Here is a 17,911-nt window from a genome sequence, read left to right on the forward strand (position 1 = left end):
ATTTTGTTGTATACCAAGCCTAGTTCTCTAAATTACGTATTGAAATATTTCCGTAAAAAAGTTCGCTTCAAGGACAAAATGTGCTCTCCTATCAAAAATAACCTAAATTTCAAGAATGGTGCATCACCACAATATCGATGCACCATTTGTGTGACAAAATGTGAAAATCGTTTTTTTCGTTTTCCAGGAAAAATGCACTTGAAATTTCTCCAATCTCTCCAGTTTCACACCTTGTAACTTTGAAAAGAGCCACCGTAGAAAAAAGTGATCAACTAGAAAAATGGAGATCTAGATGTGTAATTTCTATTTTTATGAAAAATTCTGAGATTTGACCGTTAAGTGATCTAAAAATCTTTTTTTCTCAATGGAGCGCATTTACAAAACCTCCAAACTCTCGGTGCCTTTCTCGCCTCCCCATTTACTATTATAATCCCCTCATTTCCGTTACTAATCCTCTCTTTAGTTTCTCAGTGTACTTCTCTCTCATATGATTAATGGTCCGTAGAAAGAGAGCAGGGGTTTGCAAACACTCCCTCCCTCCTCTTCCCACCGGAAATGTTGCTGCTCCGTGAGCATATTATAGAATTACAGCTAATAAACCTCTTCGTGTGAACCTTCTCTGCGTAATTTAATGAAGCGTATACCTTTTTGGGTGTCTATACACACTTGTTCAAATATATCAAATTGAATGCTTTCTCTCTCTATGTATGCTCGCCGAGCTTCACATTGTGCAGGTAGCAGAGCACACCACCTTACGAAAAGTAAATAGAGTGCAGAGCCCCTTTTCTGCTTTGATATTTACTTTTTTACTATTCGCACCTTCGCGCATTATATCATTGAATTTCAGTTTTTCAGAGGTTAAAGATTACTGTAGAGAATGACAAGTACGCAAACACCACCACGTCGGAATGCACAGTTTTGGCGATTTTCTATTTTTATTTCCATGAAATTTCAGTTTTTTAAGCTATTTGTCTGTTTTTTATTATTTTCTTAATCTTGGAGAGTTTAAAATGTGTAAAACTTTAATAAAAATAGTCAAGATATAATATTCGTGAATTTTAGAGTCCAAGAAGCTCAAAAAACGAAGTAGCTCCCATTTTGTCATCATTCCTCCCAGTTTTCACTCTATTTTCACTATTTTTGTGTGCTTTGTCATCATTTTTCTTTTTTGCGCACATCACCACTTTAGTCCTTTCATCGAAAAACGTTGTTGTCTGACGCAATATTGTGGTCAAATTGCCTGGAAAACATTGGGCTGGTCGGAGGAGATTGCTACACAGAGGAAGGCGAACTAATACAATTTAATTGATAGAACTGTTTATTTGACCGAAAAAAGTAGGTGGTGTTTGTTCTTTTTTCGCGATAACCACTTTATTAGTTCACTTTATTAAAAAGAAGGTGAGAAGTCACGTAGTTTGGGGAATTTTTGTTCACAATGTAAAAGAAAAGCTGCTTAACAATTCAGCGAATTTCCTTTTTGCCAAGCTCACCACTACTAGTAAGTTCTGCCGATTTTCCGGCGAATTCCTCGGAATAAATTGCGCAAAATCTTTAGTTTTGATAGCAAATTGAACATTCATCCTTCTTAGTTTATTCAATCAAGTCAATCTCTTTCTCATCCTAGACTCATTCTCTCCCCCAATTTTACACTATATCATTCCGAATGGATGCCCTCTTGGATAATCTACACAACGGCGCCCTTCCTCCCCCCATCTATTTAATGTGTGATGAAAACGGAAAGCATCATTTGAAGAAACGAGACGCAGAGTGTGTGTCCGCCCTCTTCTTCTTTCTCGTCGCCGCCCGAATTCTCTTCTTTTTCTTCCTGACACTCGGCTGACTCCCTCTTTTTTCTAATCGTCACTTTTTTCGTGTCTTTTTACTGTTTGAAATGAATTTTTGGCGTCTTTGTGCACTTTTTGTGTCGGAAAAGTCACATTTTTTGTTTGAATTTGAATTCCAGAAACTAAGTTTTTTATAATTTCCGAATGTTATTCGGCAATTCTATAAAATTGTAATTTTAAGACTCAAATTTATGCGTTTACAACAATTTCAACGAATTTTCGCCCCGTAATCTCGTTTCTTGATTATCCAGCTTCTCTTTATTGAAATTACCTAACTATTATTGTTCCAGGATGGCCACAAAGGACGCCCTCATAGCCGAAGAAGGCAACAATTTCGGGGGATCCGGTAGCGGGGATATCGCTACTTTTGATAAGGTAAACCTCTACTTTCAAATCCCAACAAAAATTCTAATTCCTCCAGAACGCCGAAGTCGTCAATTTCGAGCTCGAGCCAAAACCAATCGGTTTGACAAAAGAACAACTCGAAAAGTATCGAAATGATCCGTTCTGGAAGCCAGTCAGAACAGTTCTCTTCGCTTTGTTCTGGCTCGCATGGGTTTTGATGTTCGCCGGTGCCATCGCTATCGTCGTTTTGTCACCAAAGTGTGCCGAGAAGCAGAAGCCTGATTGGTGGCAAACTAAAGTTTCGTATCAGGTGAGTAGTCGACTTGAATTGGATGAAAAATCTGAAAATTGCGCCATACAGCGGGGTCGAAATAACCGGGAAACTGAAAATCTGCATTTTTCAGCAGATTTCGCGTTGAAAGTTGAGATTTTCAGCTAATTTTAAATGAAAAGGTTTGAATCTTGATTCCCAAAGCCTCTACGAAGCAAGTAGTCTCATAGTACCTCTCTAGTTTCGTATCAGGTAATTAGTCGACTCGAATTGGAGGAGAAACTTGAAAATCTCAACCAAATCGTAGAATTTTCAAGAATTTCTCCGAAAACGGGTTTGAAATCCTCCAAAAATCTGTATTTTTCAGCAAATTTCATTTGGGAAATTGAGATTTTCAGCTAATTTTAGATCAAATTTGATTAAAAGCGTCGAAATTTTGTAATAAACTTAAAAATCTCTGTTTAAATGGGAAAAACTCTGAATATTGCCCCATATAGCTGGCTGGAAAACTCTGAAAATCTGAATTTTCAGCAGATTTTGCGTTGAAAAATGAGATTTTCAGCTAATTTTAGATCAAATTTGATTAAAAGCGTCGAAATTTTGTAATAAACTTAAAAATCTCTGTTTAAATGGGAAAAACTCTGAATATTGCCCCATATAGCTGGCTGGAAAACTCTGAAAATCTGAATTTTCAGCAGATTTTGCGTTGAAAAATGAGATTTTCAGCTAATTTTAGATGAAAAGATTCCCATAATACCTCTCCAGACTTCATAAAGGTTACACATTATTACCAACCACTATTCATCTCACAACAACAACTCATCTTAATCCTCCTCCTCTTCTCCTCCCCCCGACTACTCAAATACTCCCGAGATACACACTAATTTTGACGGATTAGTCTCTTCTGGTGTGTGTTGATGACCTCGTTCACTCGCCTGTCAACTATTTTATCTCGACAATTAATCATTTCTATTCTCTTTCAAATATCTCCCGCGCTTTCTCTTTTACGCGGCGGTTCATTAGTATTCGGAAATCTTTAGAAGAATAAGAAGAATAATAAAGATGGGAATCTCAAGCTTAAGCCAAAAACATTATTTTCAGCTCCTCACCGCTACATTCTTCGATTCGGACGGCGATGGCGTCGGTGATTTCGCTGGAATCTCTCAAAAGATCGATTTCCTTCGAAAGATCGGAGTAACGACTGTCTACCCAACACCAGTTATAAAAATCCAAAAAGATGAGTACTTCAACTCGTACGACGTCGTCGATCACTTGTCAGTTGATGATCGTTTCGGAACTGAAGAGCAATTCAAGGAGCTCATTGACACAATTCACAACAGAGCAATGTATCTTGTCATGGATCTACCTGTGTCTACAGTGGATCTCTCTCATCCGTGGTTCGAGAAACGTGACGAGTCGAAGTTTGTCATTGCAAAACCAACGGATCCTGGATTCAATGAGACCAATTTCTATCCATTCCACGGTGCCAACAATCTCAAATATCTCGGATATCCATCAAGTCAGAATCCAGTTTTGAATTGGAAGGATTCCGAAGTCAAAGCTACTATCAACTCGGCGATTCAAAAGTTTTTGGATTTAGGAGTCGATGGATTCCATATCGATCATATCAGTCAGTTGGCTGTTGATGCCAAGGGAAAACCAAATGTAAGTTTGTTTGATGTCTGGAATGAAAATAAGGAATTTATTCATTTTTCAGCATGATGGAGCCGTTAAAGTCCTCGAAGAGCTTACTAAATCCGTTCAACTTTATGTGGAATCTAAGGAAGAATTGAAGGAGAAAAAGATGTAAGTGGCCTATAATTGTAGTCAGAAAGCTCCGCCCACTTTTGTGGTGCTTTCCATAATCTCTCCTTCCTTTTCACCTTCTATTCCATTAATATCCATATTCCAGTGTCCTCTTCTCCTCACTGAAAGATATCGAAGAGCTCCACGCGAAGGCTGTCGAGACCGGAATTCTGCACTATGTCATCGACAACTCGTTCGCCAATTTGGATGAGAAGAAGTGTGAGCCATCAGTTGCGAAGTGTGTTCATGACGCATTGAATGCCGCCTATCAGAGACATGAGGTAAGAGGAGAAAACTGGAAATTGTTGTTAGGAGAAAAGAGAGTGTTCAGGTCGATAAATATCGGAGTTCTGTAAGTTTTGCAAGTAGTTGCACTCGTAGAAAGTAGTATAATTGTGATTGTGATAGTTTTGATAGGTGTTACAGTATGTCATGAAGAAGACTCCGCCCAAAAACATATGTGGGCGGAGTCTGTAAGTCTAGAAGCTTCTGTAACTCATAAAATATGTTCCAGGTCGACAAATACAGTCCGCACTGGCAATTCTCCAACTCTGAATCCTCCCGGCTTGCATCTCGCTTCGAAACTCCAACCGCCCATCTTCTCTCCTTCCTCCAACTTACTCTTCCTGGCGCAGTTTCAGTCTACTACGGACAAGAATACGGTCTGAAGAATGCGATGAGTAAAGACGGAGAATTGAAACAAATGGGAGTGATGCAGTGGTATCCAACAGGAAAAGATCATCATGGATTCAGTAAAGAAAGCGATGCGCCAATCTTCTTCCCAGAAACTGATGATAAACTCGAAATGGATAACTATAACTCTCAATTCGATATCTCGGACTCTCCACTTAAAATCTACCGGAAACTCGCGAAACTCCGTCAACGTGATGAGGCTCTCATCGTTGGAGAGACTGTCAGAGACGAATTGATTAATGACGATGTGATTCTGTTCTCTCGTTATATCAAAGCTGAAAATAACACAGCCACTGGATCCGCCTTCATCGTTGCTCTCAATTTCGGAGAGAAGGAGCAAAAGATCGATTTCAACGTGGCACCGGCTTCCAAGTTGATCCCAACTAATAAGGATTTGGCGAAGACTGAAATCTCTGTTGTCACTGCTAACGTCACCGATTACAAAGTTCGCGAGCAGCATAACTTTGTCGAATCGCAATTGGTGCTTCCACCAAAGCAGGCCGTTCTCCTCAAGCTGTAAAATTGTTATTTTTATCTGGAACTCATGATGTTGATCCATTTGATCCCTACTTCTGTTTTCTTTTTTAATAATTTCCACTTTTTAAAGCTCACTTTTAAAGTTTCCTTTCATATTTCCCCCATTTTCTGAAAGAAGTAATAAAAACAAAGAGTTTCCGAGACATGCATTCATTCTTTTTACAAGTTTTTAAGCCTTGAGAAAGGCGGGGGCATCAAAATTACAGACTAGTACATGCAATGAGTGAGTATGTGGGCTGTAGAGAGTGAGAGATATCAATTTACAATCAAATTGGAGAGATCAAATGTACATGAATTGTTCGAGTGATTGAGTAGTTGTGAATGTTCAGTTGAGCAGCACACTTGTTGCAATCATTGCTGTCACGAGGTAAGGATCGCAATTGGATGATGGGCGACGGTCTTCGAGGTATCCCTGGAAAACACAAAGAATTAGTTTGATTATGAAACCTGCAGTGGATGTTCAGCTCGAATCTATCGACACGAAGCTCCGCTCTTTCTCGCTAAAACATACCTTGGCCTCGTCAGCGACTTGACGTGGGATCCGAATCGAGCAAGCCCGATTGGCGACTCCCCACGAGAACTTATCAGCTTGGCTGGTCTCGTGACGCCCTGTCAATCGACGCAAGTTGTCTTGTCCACCGTTTGGATCGTACACCTTCATAGCCTCCAAATGCGTCTTCTCCAACCCTTTCATCGCTTCGAAGATTGCTGTGAGACCATTCGGTTTGCGCATTTCCGACGTGGAGAAGTTTGTGTGACATCCAGCGCCATTCCAATCACCCATTGTGACTTTTGGCTTGGGATCGAGCGAGATACAAACTCCGAACATCTCAGCGACACGGTGGAGAATGTATCTGGAGATCCAGAGCTGATCTCCCATATCGATTCCTTCGCAGGTTCCAATCTGGTATTCCCATTGTCCTGGAGTTACTTCCGCGTTTGCACCGAAGATGTTAATACCGGCATGAAGGCATGCGCGGTAGTGAGTCTCGACGACTTCACGTCCGAAAGCACGGTCGGCGCCAACACCGCAGTAATACTTTCCTTGTGGTGCTGGGTAACCATGCTTCGGCCATCCGAGTGGATGCTCGTCTCTGTCGACAATCAGGTATTCTTGCTCCATTCCGAACCATGGGTGTTGATCGGCAACTTGTTTCATGATGGCGGCACATGCTTGACGATGATTGGTGACTGAAATTAAAGTAATTAAAATGGAAAATAGCAGAAAGGGCGGAGTCAAAGAGTGTGCGAATGCGAGAGACGCAGAGAAATAATTTCCATATTTGCAAACCGGCACAGTCCGGCGCGTAACTCACTTAAAACACAATATTATGAGCTGAAAAGTATATCAAAATGTAGATCTCAACGATTTCTATGTCGGTGACGTAGCAAGGGCCGGATGGCTAGACGTTAAAGTACCGCGGGCCGGGCAAAAGTGTTTAAAAAGGCTAAATTAACCAAAAACCATTCTAGCCCGGCCCGCGGCACATTAACAATTAGCCATCCGGCCCGTAGAATGTCACAGACATAAAACTAGCCGAGATCTACATTTTGGTATACTTTTCAGCTGTCGTCCCAGTTTGCAAGCATGGGAAAAGGAGAATGGACGGAGTCATCAGATGAAAGGAGTGTGGGAGTGCGAGAGACGCAGAGAAGTAATTTCTTAGTGACGCAAACTCTCACAGAGAAGAAGAGACCCCTGTGCTCACCTGTTGGCTTCATCTCGTTATCCAAAGTGTCGCACATCACCAATACATTGTGTCCTCCCGAAAACGGATCAGGAAACACGGCGACCGGTCTCAAGTAGCGATCCGAGTTGTCACCCTCGGCTTGTCCTGTCGACGATCCATCGTAATTCCAGACCGGGTACTCGGAAACGTACTTTGGCTTCACGTCGAATGTACGGGTCTTGGCACGAAGTTGTTCTCCGGTTCCATCGATCCAAACGTATGTCGCCTGACACTTGGATGGATGGGCTGGAAGTCCCATGAAGTGATCGATGGTGGCTTGTCCAAGTGGGAGACGGGTCTCGTAGTTAAGATGCGACATGGTTTTCTTTGGGTGAGAGACGAGACGGGCGGCCCGCGGAGAAGGTGGCTGAAAAATGATTGAGGTTAGGAGAAAATAGGAGAAAATACGAAGCTATTCAGGAAATCAGAGAAAAGTGAGTAATATAACAAGAAAAAACTGTGTTTTGAGCAGCGATTCAATAAAGAAATGCGTCGAAACACAAAAAATGAAAGCAAAAATGATTTCCACAACCGAAAATTAGTAAAAACAAGGCGAAAATGACAAAACAAACAGCACAGACTGAACGAGAACACATCCGATTTGATAAATAACCCGAATGAAACTAAAAAACCGAGAAAATCACTGAAACAACCTGTAAAAATGGCGGGCGCGCCGCATTTTTAGGTCAAAAACTTGAAAACGAGTGCCTTTGGCGGCGTTGCGGCTCGAACGCTTCGCGACGAAAAGCATAAAATTCCAGCGGACTTTCGACTTTCAGCCGTTTTGTAACATTAATTTCAGATAAAAATATATGTTTTTTGAGAGTTTCGAGTGGATTTTCAAAATAAAAATGCATAAAAATAAAGGAAAAATGTTAAACAATAGATTGTTGCTTTGGTTTTCACAAGAAGCTTGCTGTTTTTCAAAAACGAATATTTTTCAATCGAGAGGAAAACTTTCTCGGAGAAACGTGAGTTCTGAAGCTTAAAAAATGTGAAATTCGTTTAGAAAATAGACAATTCGAGGAACATCTTAGTTTCTGTATTAAATTATGCATTTTCGAACATAAACACACTGATCATGTGTGTTCCAAGCAATTTTTCGCCTTCGCAATCGAATCTGTTTTTTAAATGTCAAATATTACGGTAGCTCCAAAAATATCAGTTTTCCGATATCTTTTTCGGAACATGGATACTGTGAATACATTGTTTATTTTGAAAATGAATACAAATCGGAAAGAAATGACAGAATTTATGTATTACAAGTTTGGGTGGTAGCAGAAATAATGCGGATAAATGAATGCAATAGAACAGAGTGTTGAAATTAGAGAATAAATTATGAGAGCATGAAGTGTTGATTTTCAGTTCAGATATTATTGATCACATCATTTCTTTGGTCATCGAGATGAATGTGGAGAGTGAAAATTCTGTGTTCTCTCTCATTTTGATATATAAATATTTATTGTTTTCCACGAGAAACTCTCCAATTGTTCCATGGCCACGATTAATAGAATATTTTATTCTGTGTGAAAGACCATTTGGACCCTCAATTGTTTCTTCAGATCTGAGCAGGTCGGAATCCGGAATTCTGAAGAAACATGATTTTTAATTTCTTTGAATGAATTTTCTATCTTTTTACCTTCCTCTAAGTTTGTTAATGATATCGTCTATATTTATGAATCGAAACTCAATCATCATTACTGTCCAATTCGGCGTCCATCCGAAATACCATCTTTCAATCAAACATTGTACATGCCACCACCATATCAGGTGATGGTACTGAAAAATGAGTACAGAGAATGAGTTGAAATGTTCAATGTCAACGGAAGTAAGCCATTTAGAATTTCGAATGACTAATTGGTTTGGAATGAATCGGAGTTGATTTTCTTTGAAACGAAATTTAGAAGACAGTATGTCGAGTGTCAATTTGCATTTTGCCTCTTGTCGACTCAGAATGTGATACAGTACTTCATCATCTTCTAGAGTGTTCTCTGATTCTCCAACCAATTTCAGTGATTTCACACAATTAGTGTCTCTCTTATTCCCACAATATGAATAGATAATTTTTTTGTTTTCATCTCGTGTAAAATCTTGGCAATGGAGTTCCAGATCAGTCAGTGTGATATTGAAAATGTAGGATAGATGATTGATGAACGTGCGGAATCCGAAACATCCATCTTCCATGGGTACGTAAAATTTCATAAGTTTCTCCTCCCCAGCGATGTGATCTCTGAAATTAAATTTTAAAACTCACTATCAGACAATGAGAACGTTCATGCTAACTATCGGTAAAGATGATTTCAAAGCTCTAGTTTATCAAAATCCGTCATCACCTACAGATGAACTGATGATAACTGACCTAATATCCTCCAGAGAACGTTCAGTTGGAATCCAATTGGGTATATGAACCCCGTATGTTGTTTCCGACAACTCATGTCTATCCGAAGTCTTTCTTTGAAAAATCGAAATAATTGTTTCTCGATTTCCTTTTATAGCCATAAATTGTTCCAATTCGAAAATCCATCGAGTATTTGGATAATAATTGAATTCCATTCGTATTTCTCTCTTTTTTGAAAATTTCAATTGGAATTTCACTGCTTTCTCTTTACATTTCAGTTGGTTTCGAAGTGACTGACATACTGTTTTACACCGTTTACTGCATAATGACAGAGATAATCTGAAATTGACAATTAAAGTTTATTTATATTAAAAGAACACTTACATTTCGAATGGAGTCATCAATTTAAGCCCATGATTTAGTACTATCAATGGGAGTCTGAATAACGGGAATTCCGAAGACATTGATTTTTGTGTGGCGATGAGAGGAGAGAAGAGGTAAGGCAGATAGACTCGATTTGGTTCACTATATGCCTGTTCTGAACACACAATGAGCCTCCAAACGTCTTCTATCCATCGAATACAAACAACTGCCCCATCTGACCTCTCTTTTTCTCCTCATTTGCCTTACCTCTTCTCTTCTCTCATCGCCACAAAAATCAATGTCTTCGGAATTCCCGTTATTCAGACTCCCATTGATAGTACTAAATCATGGGCTTAAATTGATGACTCCATTCGAAATGTAAGTGTTCTTTTAATATAAAAACACTTTAAATGTCACTTTCAGATTATCTCTGTCATTATGCAGTAAACGGTGTAAAACAGTCTGTCAGTCACTTCGAAACCAACTGAAATGTAAAGAGAAAGCAGTGAAATTTCAATTGAAATTTTCAAAAAAGAGAGAAATACAATTGGAATTCAATTATTATCCAAATACTCGATGGATTTTATCAATTTTCCAAATCAGTGGAAAGGAGGAGATTGGGTTCTCAAGGAATGATTTGTTTATAACTAATTGGATTCCAACTGAAGAAGATACTCCTCAGGAACAATTCAGGTCAGTCCGTCATGACTAATTATATATAATTATATTAATTAGTATCAATTTTGTAGAGAAAACAACTCAATGGTGAATCAATATCTGAAAGTGTACATATCCAATGACTATGATATATTTATCTTGAGAAAGTACATCAATCATCTATCCTATATTTTCAATATAACACTGACTGATCTGGAACTCCATTTCCAAGACTTTACACGAGATGAAAACGAAATAATAATCGATTCATATTGTGGAAATAGAAGAGACACGAATTGTGTGAAATCATTGACATTGATTGGAGAATCAGAAAACACTCCAGAAGATGATGAAGTACTGTATCACATTCTGAGTCGACAAGTGGCGGAATGCCAATTGACACTCGACATCAAACCAACTTCCAAGTTCTTTTTCTATGGAGACCGATTCCGGTACAGTACTGACCGATTGATCATTCGAAATTCCGACTGGCTCACTTGTGGTGAACTTAGGCGCTTCGATTCGTTTGCTATTTGGATATACAATTCAAAAATACATCCATTTAATATAGAGTTCATGATTGAAAGATGGTATTCTGGATGGACACCAAAATGGACTCTTGCAATGATAGAGCTCATATTCATGAATATAGACTTTTGGATGAACAGAATTAGAGAAGGGTAAAGAGATATAAATTTCTTTCAGAAACATTAAACATTATGTTTCTTCAGAATCCCAGCTGGAGTAATGGCAGTCAGATCTGAAGAAACAGTTGAGGGTCCAGATGGTCTATCACACAGAATCAAATATTTTATTCAACGCAACGATGGAACAATTGGAGAGTTTCTCGTGGAAAACAATAAATATCTATATATCAAAGCCAAAAGAAACACTGATATTTCACTCTCCACATTCATCTCGATGACCAAAGAAATGATCTGAGCAATAATATTTGAACTGAAAATTGGACTTCATGCTCTTATAATCCGTTTAAATCTGTAATCTCAACACTCTGCTCCATTGTATTCATTTATCCGCACGATACTGTATATTCCTGACTCCTGAGACTAAAACTTGACGTCTGTAATTTCCGTTTTAATGTATTCATCTTCCTCCATCCTCAACAAACTCATCACTGTATTTGTCGAAGTTCGAGAAATGTCAAGGTTCAATGACACCCAATATCAGTATATCTTTTCTCATCAATTCTATTCCACTTTTTATCACCTTCTCCCTTTGTTTCAATACGATTGCTCTTTTTTTGAAGGCTATTTATGGAAGAAGAACAGTCTTTGACCCTATTTCACCAGTCTTGACAAGATTCTCTTTCATGTTTAATTTTAAAAAAAAAATCAATACTATACACTGAAGACCTGTAAATCACTAGCTACATTTGTCGAATGACTATGTGGATATACATAACAAATTCGTAAATCTACTGTAATAGGGAAATCTTTACTATTAACAATCACCAGATTCTGTATGTTTGTCTGTGGCTCGCCGATCCTACCGCACTTCCTACTGAACCGATTTTCTTCAAATTTGGTTCGGCAGGGGAAAAAAGGAGGAGAAACGGTCGACAAAGCGTCGCCTTTTCTTTCCTCGCCCCGGCCGCCATTTCTCCTGACCAGTGTGAGTCTCCCGGGAAATGCTGTTTCGGGAAATTTTTACCGAAAATTTCCCGGTAAAGTTCCGGGAAGCTCTCGAACTTCCCGGGAAATGCCGGGAAATTTTCCCGAAAATTTCCCGGGAAATTTTTGGGAAGTTCAGGAAATCCGGGATTTTTATCGGGAAATTACTGAGAACTACTTTGGGTACCAATCTGACAACCGGGGTTCGATCCCCACTCGTGCCAAAACTTTTTTGTTTTTTGTTTTTGTCTTTTTGGTACCAATCTGACAATCATGGTTCGACCCCGCTGGTGTCAAAGCTGTTTTTCATTTCATTTTTGGTTTTTGGTAAAAATCTGAAGACCAAAGTTGCTTTTTCGGAGAAGGACTGTTCTGAAAATAGACACTTGTAATCTAAAAATGTTGTTTTTTGTTCTGAAATGGTTTCAGAATGGTACCAAAAAGCAAGAAATGAAATGAAAAAAGGTTTGACACCGGAGGGGTCGAACCCTGGTTGTCAGATTGGTACCAAAAAGTCAAAAACAAAAAACAAAAAAGTTTTGGCACGAGTGGGGATCGAACCCTGGTTGTTAGATTTGTACATAAGTGAAATTTCCCGGGAAGTTTACTTCCCGGAACTATAAATTTTTACCGAAAATTTCCCGGTAATTTCCCGGGAAGTAACCGGAAAATTTCCCGAATCGTCCCGGGAGCCTTACACTGCTCCTGGCCGCATGGATCAGGTGGCTGCTTCGCCGCGTCCGATCTGGCAAGTTAAGCAACGTTGACTACAGTTAGTTGGTTCGAACCCATGTCAGAACGTGAAGAATTTTTTGATTTCATCTGATTCAGAAAAATAGAGGATTCCAAGCGTGTCGTCCGTTTTCGGATTGGTCCACGTCATGAAAAGATACAGCCCGTTTTCTAAAAAGTGACGACGTGAAAGATTTTTTGATTTCATCACGGTCTCCTACGCGTAAAAAATTCTAAATAATTTTCCACGTCATCTGACCTTTCACGCTGAGTATTGTCCTTGGCTATTTTTGAGAAAAAAGTAGGGCAATTGTTTAGAACGCTCTAGCTTCAAGGAAAAGTATCAACTTGACTGGAAGTTTTCAAAACGAATAGAGGAAAAAATTCCCTACATTTTGATATGCAATAGTAATATGAACTTAGGCTTTGGAAGCCGGTGAACGAGAAACAGAAAAACTGAGAAACTTGACCGAATTTGAGAAATGTAATCGACTATTTGTTGTTCATGCGCTATAAATTTGTCGAGCAAGATTTTAGTGATCGTTTAGCTCTGAGAAACCGTCCAGAAATCTTTTTATGTCCATTTAAACTCCGTTCTCAACCAATATTCAGTCAGCTGAGATACCGTATACCTAATTACGACATTTGATTAAAAACTGTTTCCATGGGGTTGTAGAGATTCTTAATCTGATCGTTATTCAAGTGGAATGAATCTTCCTGGAGCAAAACCAAAAAAGCAGATCCCAATTTTCGATATCAGTTCAAAATAACAAATTTCCTGCACATTTTCCAATTTTTCTCAAGATCTAGGTCAAACTTCAAAAATGTGGCGCCTTGCATAGTTTCTAAATTTTATTCCGATTCGAATGTGCCATAAATCTAGAATTTTCGTTGGAAATTAAAAAAGTTGATCTAGTTTTAAGATGTTCCTTCGACTGAGTAGTAATTCTTATATATGCATCTACATTTTTATTTTCCAACAAAAATTCTCGATTTATGACTCAATCGAATCAGAATAAAATTTAGAAACTTCGCATGGAGCCAGTTTTTTGATTTTTGATTTTGTTTTCAAGATATTTGCCAAAAATTGCGAAAAAAATCGTATTTTTGTACTGAAATTGAATTTTTGAATCAACTTTTTCAGTTTTTGCCCAAAATTAAAATTTCAAGGTGCATAATTTCACGTGCAAACTAATTAATTTCAAATTTTCTAAAAACTCATGGCAAGCGATTTTTGAAATACATTGTAATTAGGTCATTGACAGTGTAAAATCGTCATATTATCTACATAATTCCTGATTTTTTCCTCCATCTGATGATCTTCTAAACGATTTCGGTTCAAAAAATCCTTACGGTTGTCTTCATTAACAACCTTCCATCCAATTTTGAACGAAGCGTAGACCACTTCCTCGAATACGGGTCAGAACACTCCATTCGATTACACAAGAGATATTGAGCTCCATAGACGACAGAAATATATGTTTTATATATGAAAATGCTGAAAAAGTCTTCCTCCATCTACTTTTCATAAAAATCAATCAAAATCCTGCTTCTTCGAGGTCACCAGAACATTTAAAATTACGTTATAAAAGAGAAAACGAGAGATAAAAATCACTGTGAGAGACGCAGACGACGTGCAAATTAATAAAATTTTTCACGCGTAGGAGACCGTGTTTCATCGGATTCGGAAAAAATAGATGATTCCAAGCACGATTCACCGTAACACCTAGGGTGGTGTTGAGAAGGAGGTTTAGTTGCCGTTAGGCGACGTGAACCGAATGGTATTATTTGTCTTAATGTTTCTATTAGAGCTAGAAAACTTTGATTATGAATCGATTCATCTTTATTGAGTAAGCGGAGAGAGCTCCCCATGGGTGGACCTCTCTCCGTCCTGATGTTAAGTCTTACTGCAGAATAGAATAGAAAACTCATGGACGTGGCTCCGCGTGCCTTTTCCTCCCTCGTCCCTCTTACTCATGTGAGCTCACGCACGACGCCACAAGAGTGACGGAGATTTGGGCGATAGAATTATAAACAAACCAACGACCAGTTGAGGCCGAAGCTCCTTTCACACTACCATACCACGTGACTTCGTTGCAAAGCCACATCATCGGAAACTTTTTCAAATTTATATTCTCTAAGTAGATCATGACTAGATCTTCATTTTTGTTGCTGACATCTTTTTTATACCTTTTCCCGTTCTTGTGATATGCTACTCTAATTATTCTCTTATTGAAGTGTTCGAGTTCATATCTCAAAGAAGAATTATCGAAAAGTTGTTATTTACTAAAATAGAGATATTTCTCTGATGAACTCAACAAGTGTGAATTCAGTAAATTCCACACCTTTGGAAAAGCTCGAAAAAAGTTACAAAATCATATTCTCGGTGGAAATCCCCCAATTTAGAAACTCACCAGAGCGACAATAATCGCCAATTTTGTTTGAAATTATATTTTTCTGAAATATCAAACCTAGTTCTTCATTTTTTAGTTCATAGTTTTCTCATCACTCCTATAGATTTGGAAATATGAGCCCCTAAAGTCGCTCTTCTGCGCCCTTTCTCTCTCTAACAATAGAATGCTTGTCTTCACAATAACATACTTGATTTGTAAATAAAAGAAGATATTAAAAAGATTTTAATTATAAAAATGGTGAGCTAAAGCAAGTCAAGCAAATTTATGCTAATATATATTCGCAGCGTCCACATTTGTTCCTTCTAAACGAACAACCATTGGCACTTTCAGTCCAATCTTATTCACAGCATTCACAACTCCATTCGCAATAGTCGCACAGTTCACAATTCCTCCGAAAATATTGATGAGAACACACTTGACACGTGGATCCGAAGTGATGATTCTGACTGCGTTGAAGACGGCGTCCTCTGTCACAGCTCATCCGACGTCGAGGAAGTTCGCTGGCTCACCACCGTGCAATTTGATTAAATCCATTGTGGCCATAGCGAGTCCGGCTCCGTTTACTAAAAAAATTAATAAGATTTATTGAAGATTTTTAAATTGAAATTTCTACCAAGACAAGCGATATTTCCATCCATTCCAATGTAATTGAGATTGAATTGATGAGCATCGACTTCACGTGGATCCTGAAAAAGATAACAATTTCAGATTTTCAGCCACTCAAAAAGCACTAACATGCTCTTCGAAAGTCTCATAAGCGAAAATCTCCTTTTGTCTGTAAGAGGCACTATCATCAAAGTTCATCTTAGCATCCACACAGAAAACTCGTCCATCAGCAGTCTCAACCAATGGATTGATCTCCACTTGAGTCGCGTCGACAGCAATGAACAAATCGTAGAGTCGCTTGATTTCAGTGGCTGCTGCTCCGAGAAGATTTCCCTCGAATTGGAGATCTTTGGCAATTTTCAGAGCTTGTCCATCGGTCATTCCCATTTGAATGTCAATTGGCGTCTGGAAATTGAAAGAATTCATGAGATTTTTGAAGTTTTTTCCACGAGATAACTTGCTGGAAGTCAAATTGATACAGAAATTCATAGTTTTCTGTGAAAAGTACTCACTAGGTCACCGAGTGACCGTGGAGTTATAGAACCCATATCACTGGAAAACTAAGAAAACGCTGATTTCAAAAATATATCCAGTTTCTGCCCTCGAGGCATGGTATTCGAGAAAAACAAAGTCAAAGTTCGGAAAAATAGAAAATTATTCAATTTTCTCTCTATTTTTCCGAACTTTGACCTCTTTTTTCTCGAATATCAGGCCTCGAGGGCAGAAACTGAATATATATTTGGAATCAGCGTTTTCTCAGCATTCCAATGATATAAGTCACATCCCCGTATTTCCACACTGACTTCAAGGCCTTCCCTAGTCAGTTTGGGAGCCTAAATGTCTGTATGAACCTTGAAAATTCTATCGGGCGTCTTCTCAGCGACCGCCTCAATATCCATTCCTCCATCTGGAGATGCGACAACGACAGGTCCATTCGATTCTCGATCCATCAAAACTGCCAAATATGTCTCTCTTTTAATGTCGACACCCTCTGCAATCATCACTTTATCGACACGGACGCCTTCTTCTGTCGTCTGTTTCGTCACCAATCGTTTTCCGATCATCTCGTCAATCGCTTCGAGAGCGGCGTTCTTTCTGAAGATACATTTTGTGTTTTCAGTCAATTTCAATAGTTTTCGACAGAAAAAGTGTCAGAAATTGAGAAATTCAGGTTTTTATAGTGATTTTGGAGGTAAAATAAACAAAATAAACCCAAGTTTCTCAATATTTCTGCTTGAAATCTTTACTAACTCCTTTGTAATGTAGACTCCTCCGATTCCTTTCGTTCCATTGATGAATTTTCCTTTTCCACGTCCTCCTGCGAGAATTTGGGCCTTGACGACGTATTCGTGGTCTCCTGAAATTCAGAATTCTCTAATTTTTCCCTCGATGTCATCCCTACAAACCGAATGACATCCATTTCTCTTCTGCTTCCTTTCTGTTCGATGCGACGACAAACTTCTGTACACTGCATCCGTGTTTCTCGAGAATTTCTTTGCTCTGGAACTCTTGAAGATTCAAGAATCTTCTCTGAGTTCTCATCATTGATTTCGATAGATTTCCAGCGGCACGAAACATTTTTAGTCTGAAATTGAGGAGATTTCTTCAAACAGAGACGAAAATAAATCCACGTTGACACGCCGTCACAGAAAACGTGGAAGACAAGCGATTGTTATTCTTTTCCCCAAAGAAGCATCCAATATTCTTCTTGTTTTCAGAAGTCATGCCAAATGCGTACGATAGATGTTTGAAAATTGGATCCAGTCCACCAACTGAGACCGAGTTCAACATAAAAAGAACAGAACACATTTTATTTTAATATTTAATTTTTTATTTGTTCACCATAATAGGCGAATAACGTTTTGGGAGAGGGGGCAAAAGATCGATAATATAGGGGATTTGGGGAAAAGAGAATAAGGAAAAAAACCGAGATCAAAAAAGAAG

General features: G+C 38.7%; 6 protein-coding genes across 6 annotated transcripts; 3 read left to right on the forward strand and 3 right to left on the reverse strand.

The window, feature by feature from the left end:
- Nucleotides 1–2,135: 2,135 nt before the first annotated feature.
- GCK72_012040 (uncharacterized protein) lies at nucleotides 2,136–5,479 on the forward strand (the record flags this gene model as incomplete). The annotated part of the gene is made up of 6 exons (XM_053728809.1): nucleotides 2,136–2,219; nucleotides 2,266–2,499; nucleotides 3,562–4,125; nucleotides 4,178–4,266; nucleotides 4,373–4,547; nucleotides 4,781–5,479. The coding sequence occupies 6 exons, from the start codon at nucleotides 2,136–2,138 to the stop codon at nucleotides 5,477–5,479; spliced, it is 1,845 nt and encodes a 614-aa protein (XP_053583581.1).
- A 342-nt stretch (nucleotides 5,480–5,821) lies between these two features.
- Nucleotides 5,822–7,545, reverse strand: GCK72_012041 (uncharacterized protein; the record flags this gene model as incomplete). Its single annotated transcript, XM_053728810.1, has 3 exons — nucleotides 5,822–5,908; nucleotides 6,008–6,687; nucleotides 7,206–7,545. 3 exons carry the CDS (start codon nucleotides 7,543–7,545, stop codon nucleotides 5,822–5,824), a joined length of 1,107 nt encoding a protein of 368 aa, XP_053583582.1.
- On the forward strand, nucleotides 5,881–7,303 carry GCK72_012042 (uncharacterized protein; the record flags this gene model as incomplete). Its single annotated transcript, XM_053728811.1, has 3 exons — nucleotides 5,881–5,902; nucleotides 5,961–6,604; nucleotides 7,064–7,303. The coding sequence occupies 3 exons, from the start codon at nucleotides 5,881–5,883 to the stop codon at nucleotides 7,301–7,303; spliced, it is 906 nt and encodes a 301-aa protein (XP_053583583.1).
- Nucleotides 7,546–8,606: 1,061 nt separating the features above from the next.
- GCK72_012043 (uncharacterized protein) lies at nucleotides 8,607–10,028 on the reverse strand (the record flags this gene model as incomplete). Its single annotated transcript, XM_003103429.2, has 4 exons — nucleotides 8,607–8,814; nucleotides 8,866–9,456; nucleotides 9,586–9,903; nucleotides 9,949–10,028. The coding sequence occupies 4 exons, from the start codon at nucleotides 10,026–10,028 to the stop codon at nucleotides 8,607–8,609; spliced, it is 1,197 nt and encodes a 398-aa protein (XP_003103477.2).
- A 197-nt stretch (nucleotides 10,029–10,225) lies between these two features.
- On the forward strand, nucleotides 10,226–11,526 carry GCK72_012044 (uncharacterized protein; the record flags this gene model as incomplete). The annotated part of the gene is made up of 4 exons (XM_053728812.1): nucleotides 10,226–10,305; nucleotides 10,351–10,620; nucleotides 10,677–11,264; nucleotides 11,316–11,526. The coding sequence occupies 4 exons, from the start codon at nucleotides 10,226–10,228 to the stop codon at nucleotides 11,524–11,526; spliced, it is 1,149 nt and encodes a 382-aa protein (XP_053583584.1).
- A 4,102-nt stretch (nucleotides 11,527–15,628) lies between these two features.
- Nucleotides 15,629–17,545, reverse strand: GCK72_012045 (uncharacterized protein; the record flags this gene model as incomplete). Its single annotated transcript, XM_053728813.1, has 7 exons — nucleotides 15,629–15,828; nucleotides 15,871–15,924; nucleotides 15,975–16,047; nucleotides 16,097–16,372; nucleotides 16,819–17,062; nucleotides 17,219–17,324; nucleotides 17,374–17,545. The coding sequence occupies 7 exons, from the start codon at nucleotides 17,543–17,545 to the stop codon at nucleotides 15,629–15,631; spliced, it is 1,125 nt and encodes a 374-aa protein (XP_053583585.1).
- Nucleotides 17,546–17,911: the final 366 nt, after the last annotated feature.

This window comes from Caenorhabditis remanei, chromosome IV (assembly GCF_010183535.1).
Source record: "Caenorhabditis remanei strain PX506 chromosome IV, whole genome shotgun sequence".
Lineage (NCBI taxonomy): Eukaryota > Metazoa > Nematoda > Chromadorea > Rhabditida > Rhabditidae > Caenorhabditis > Caenorhabditis remanei.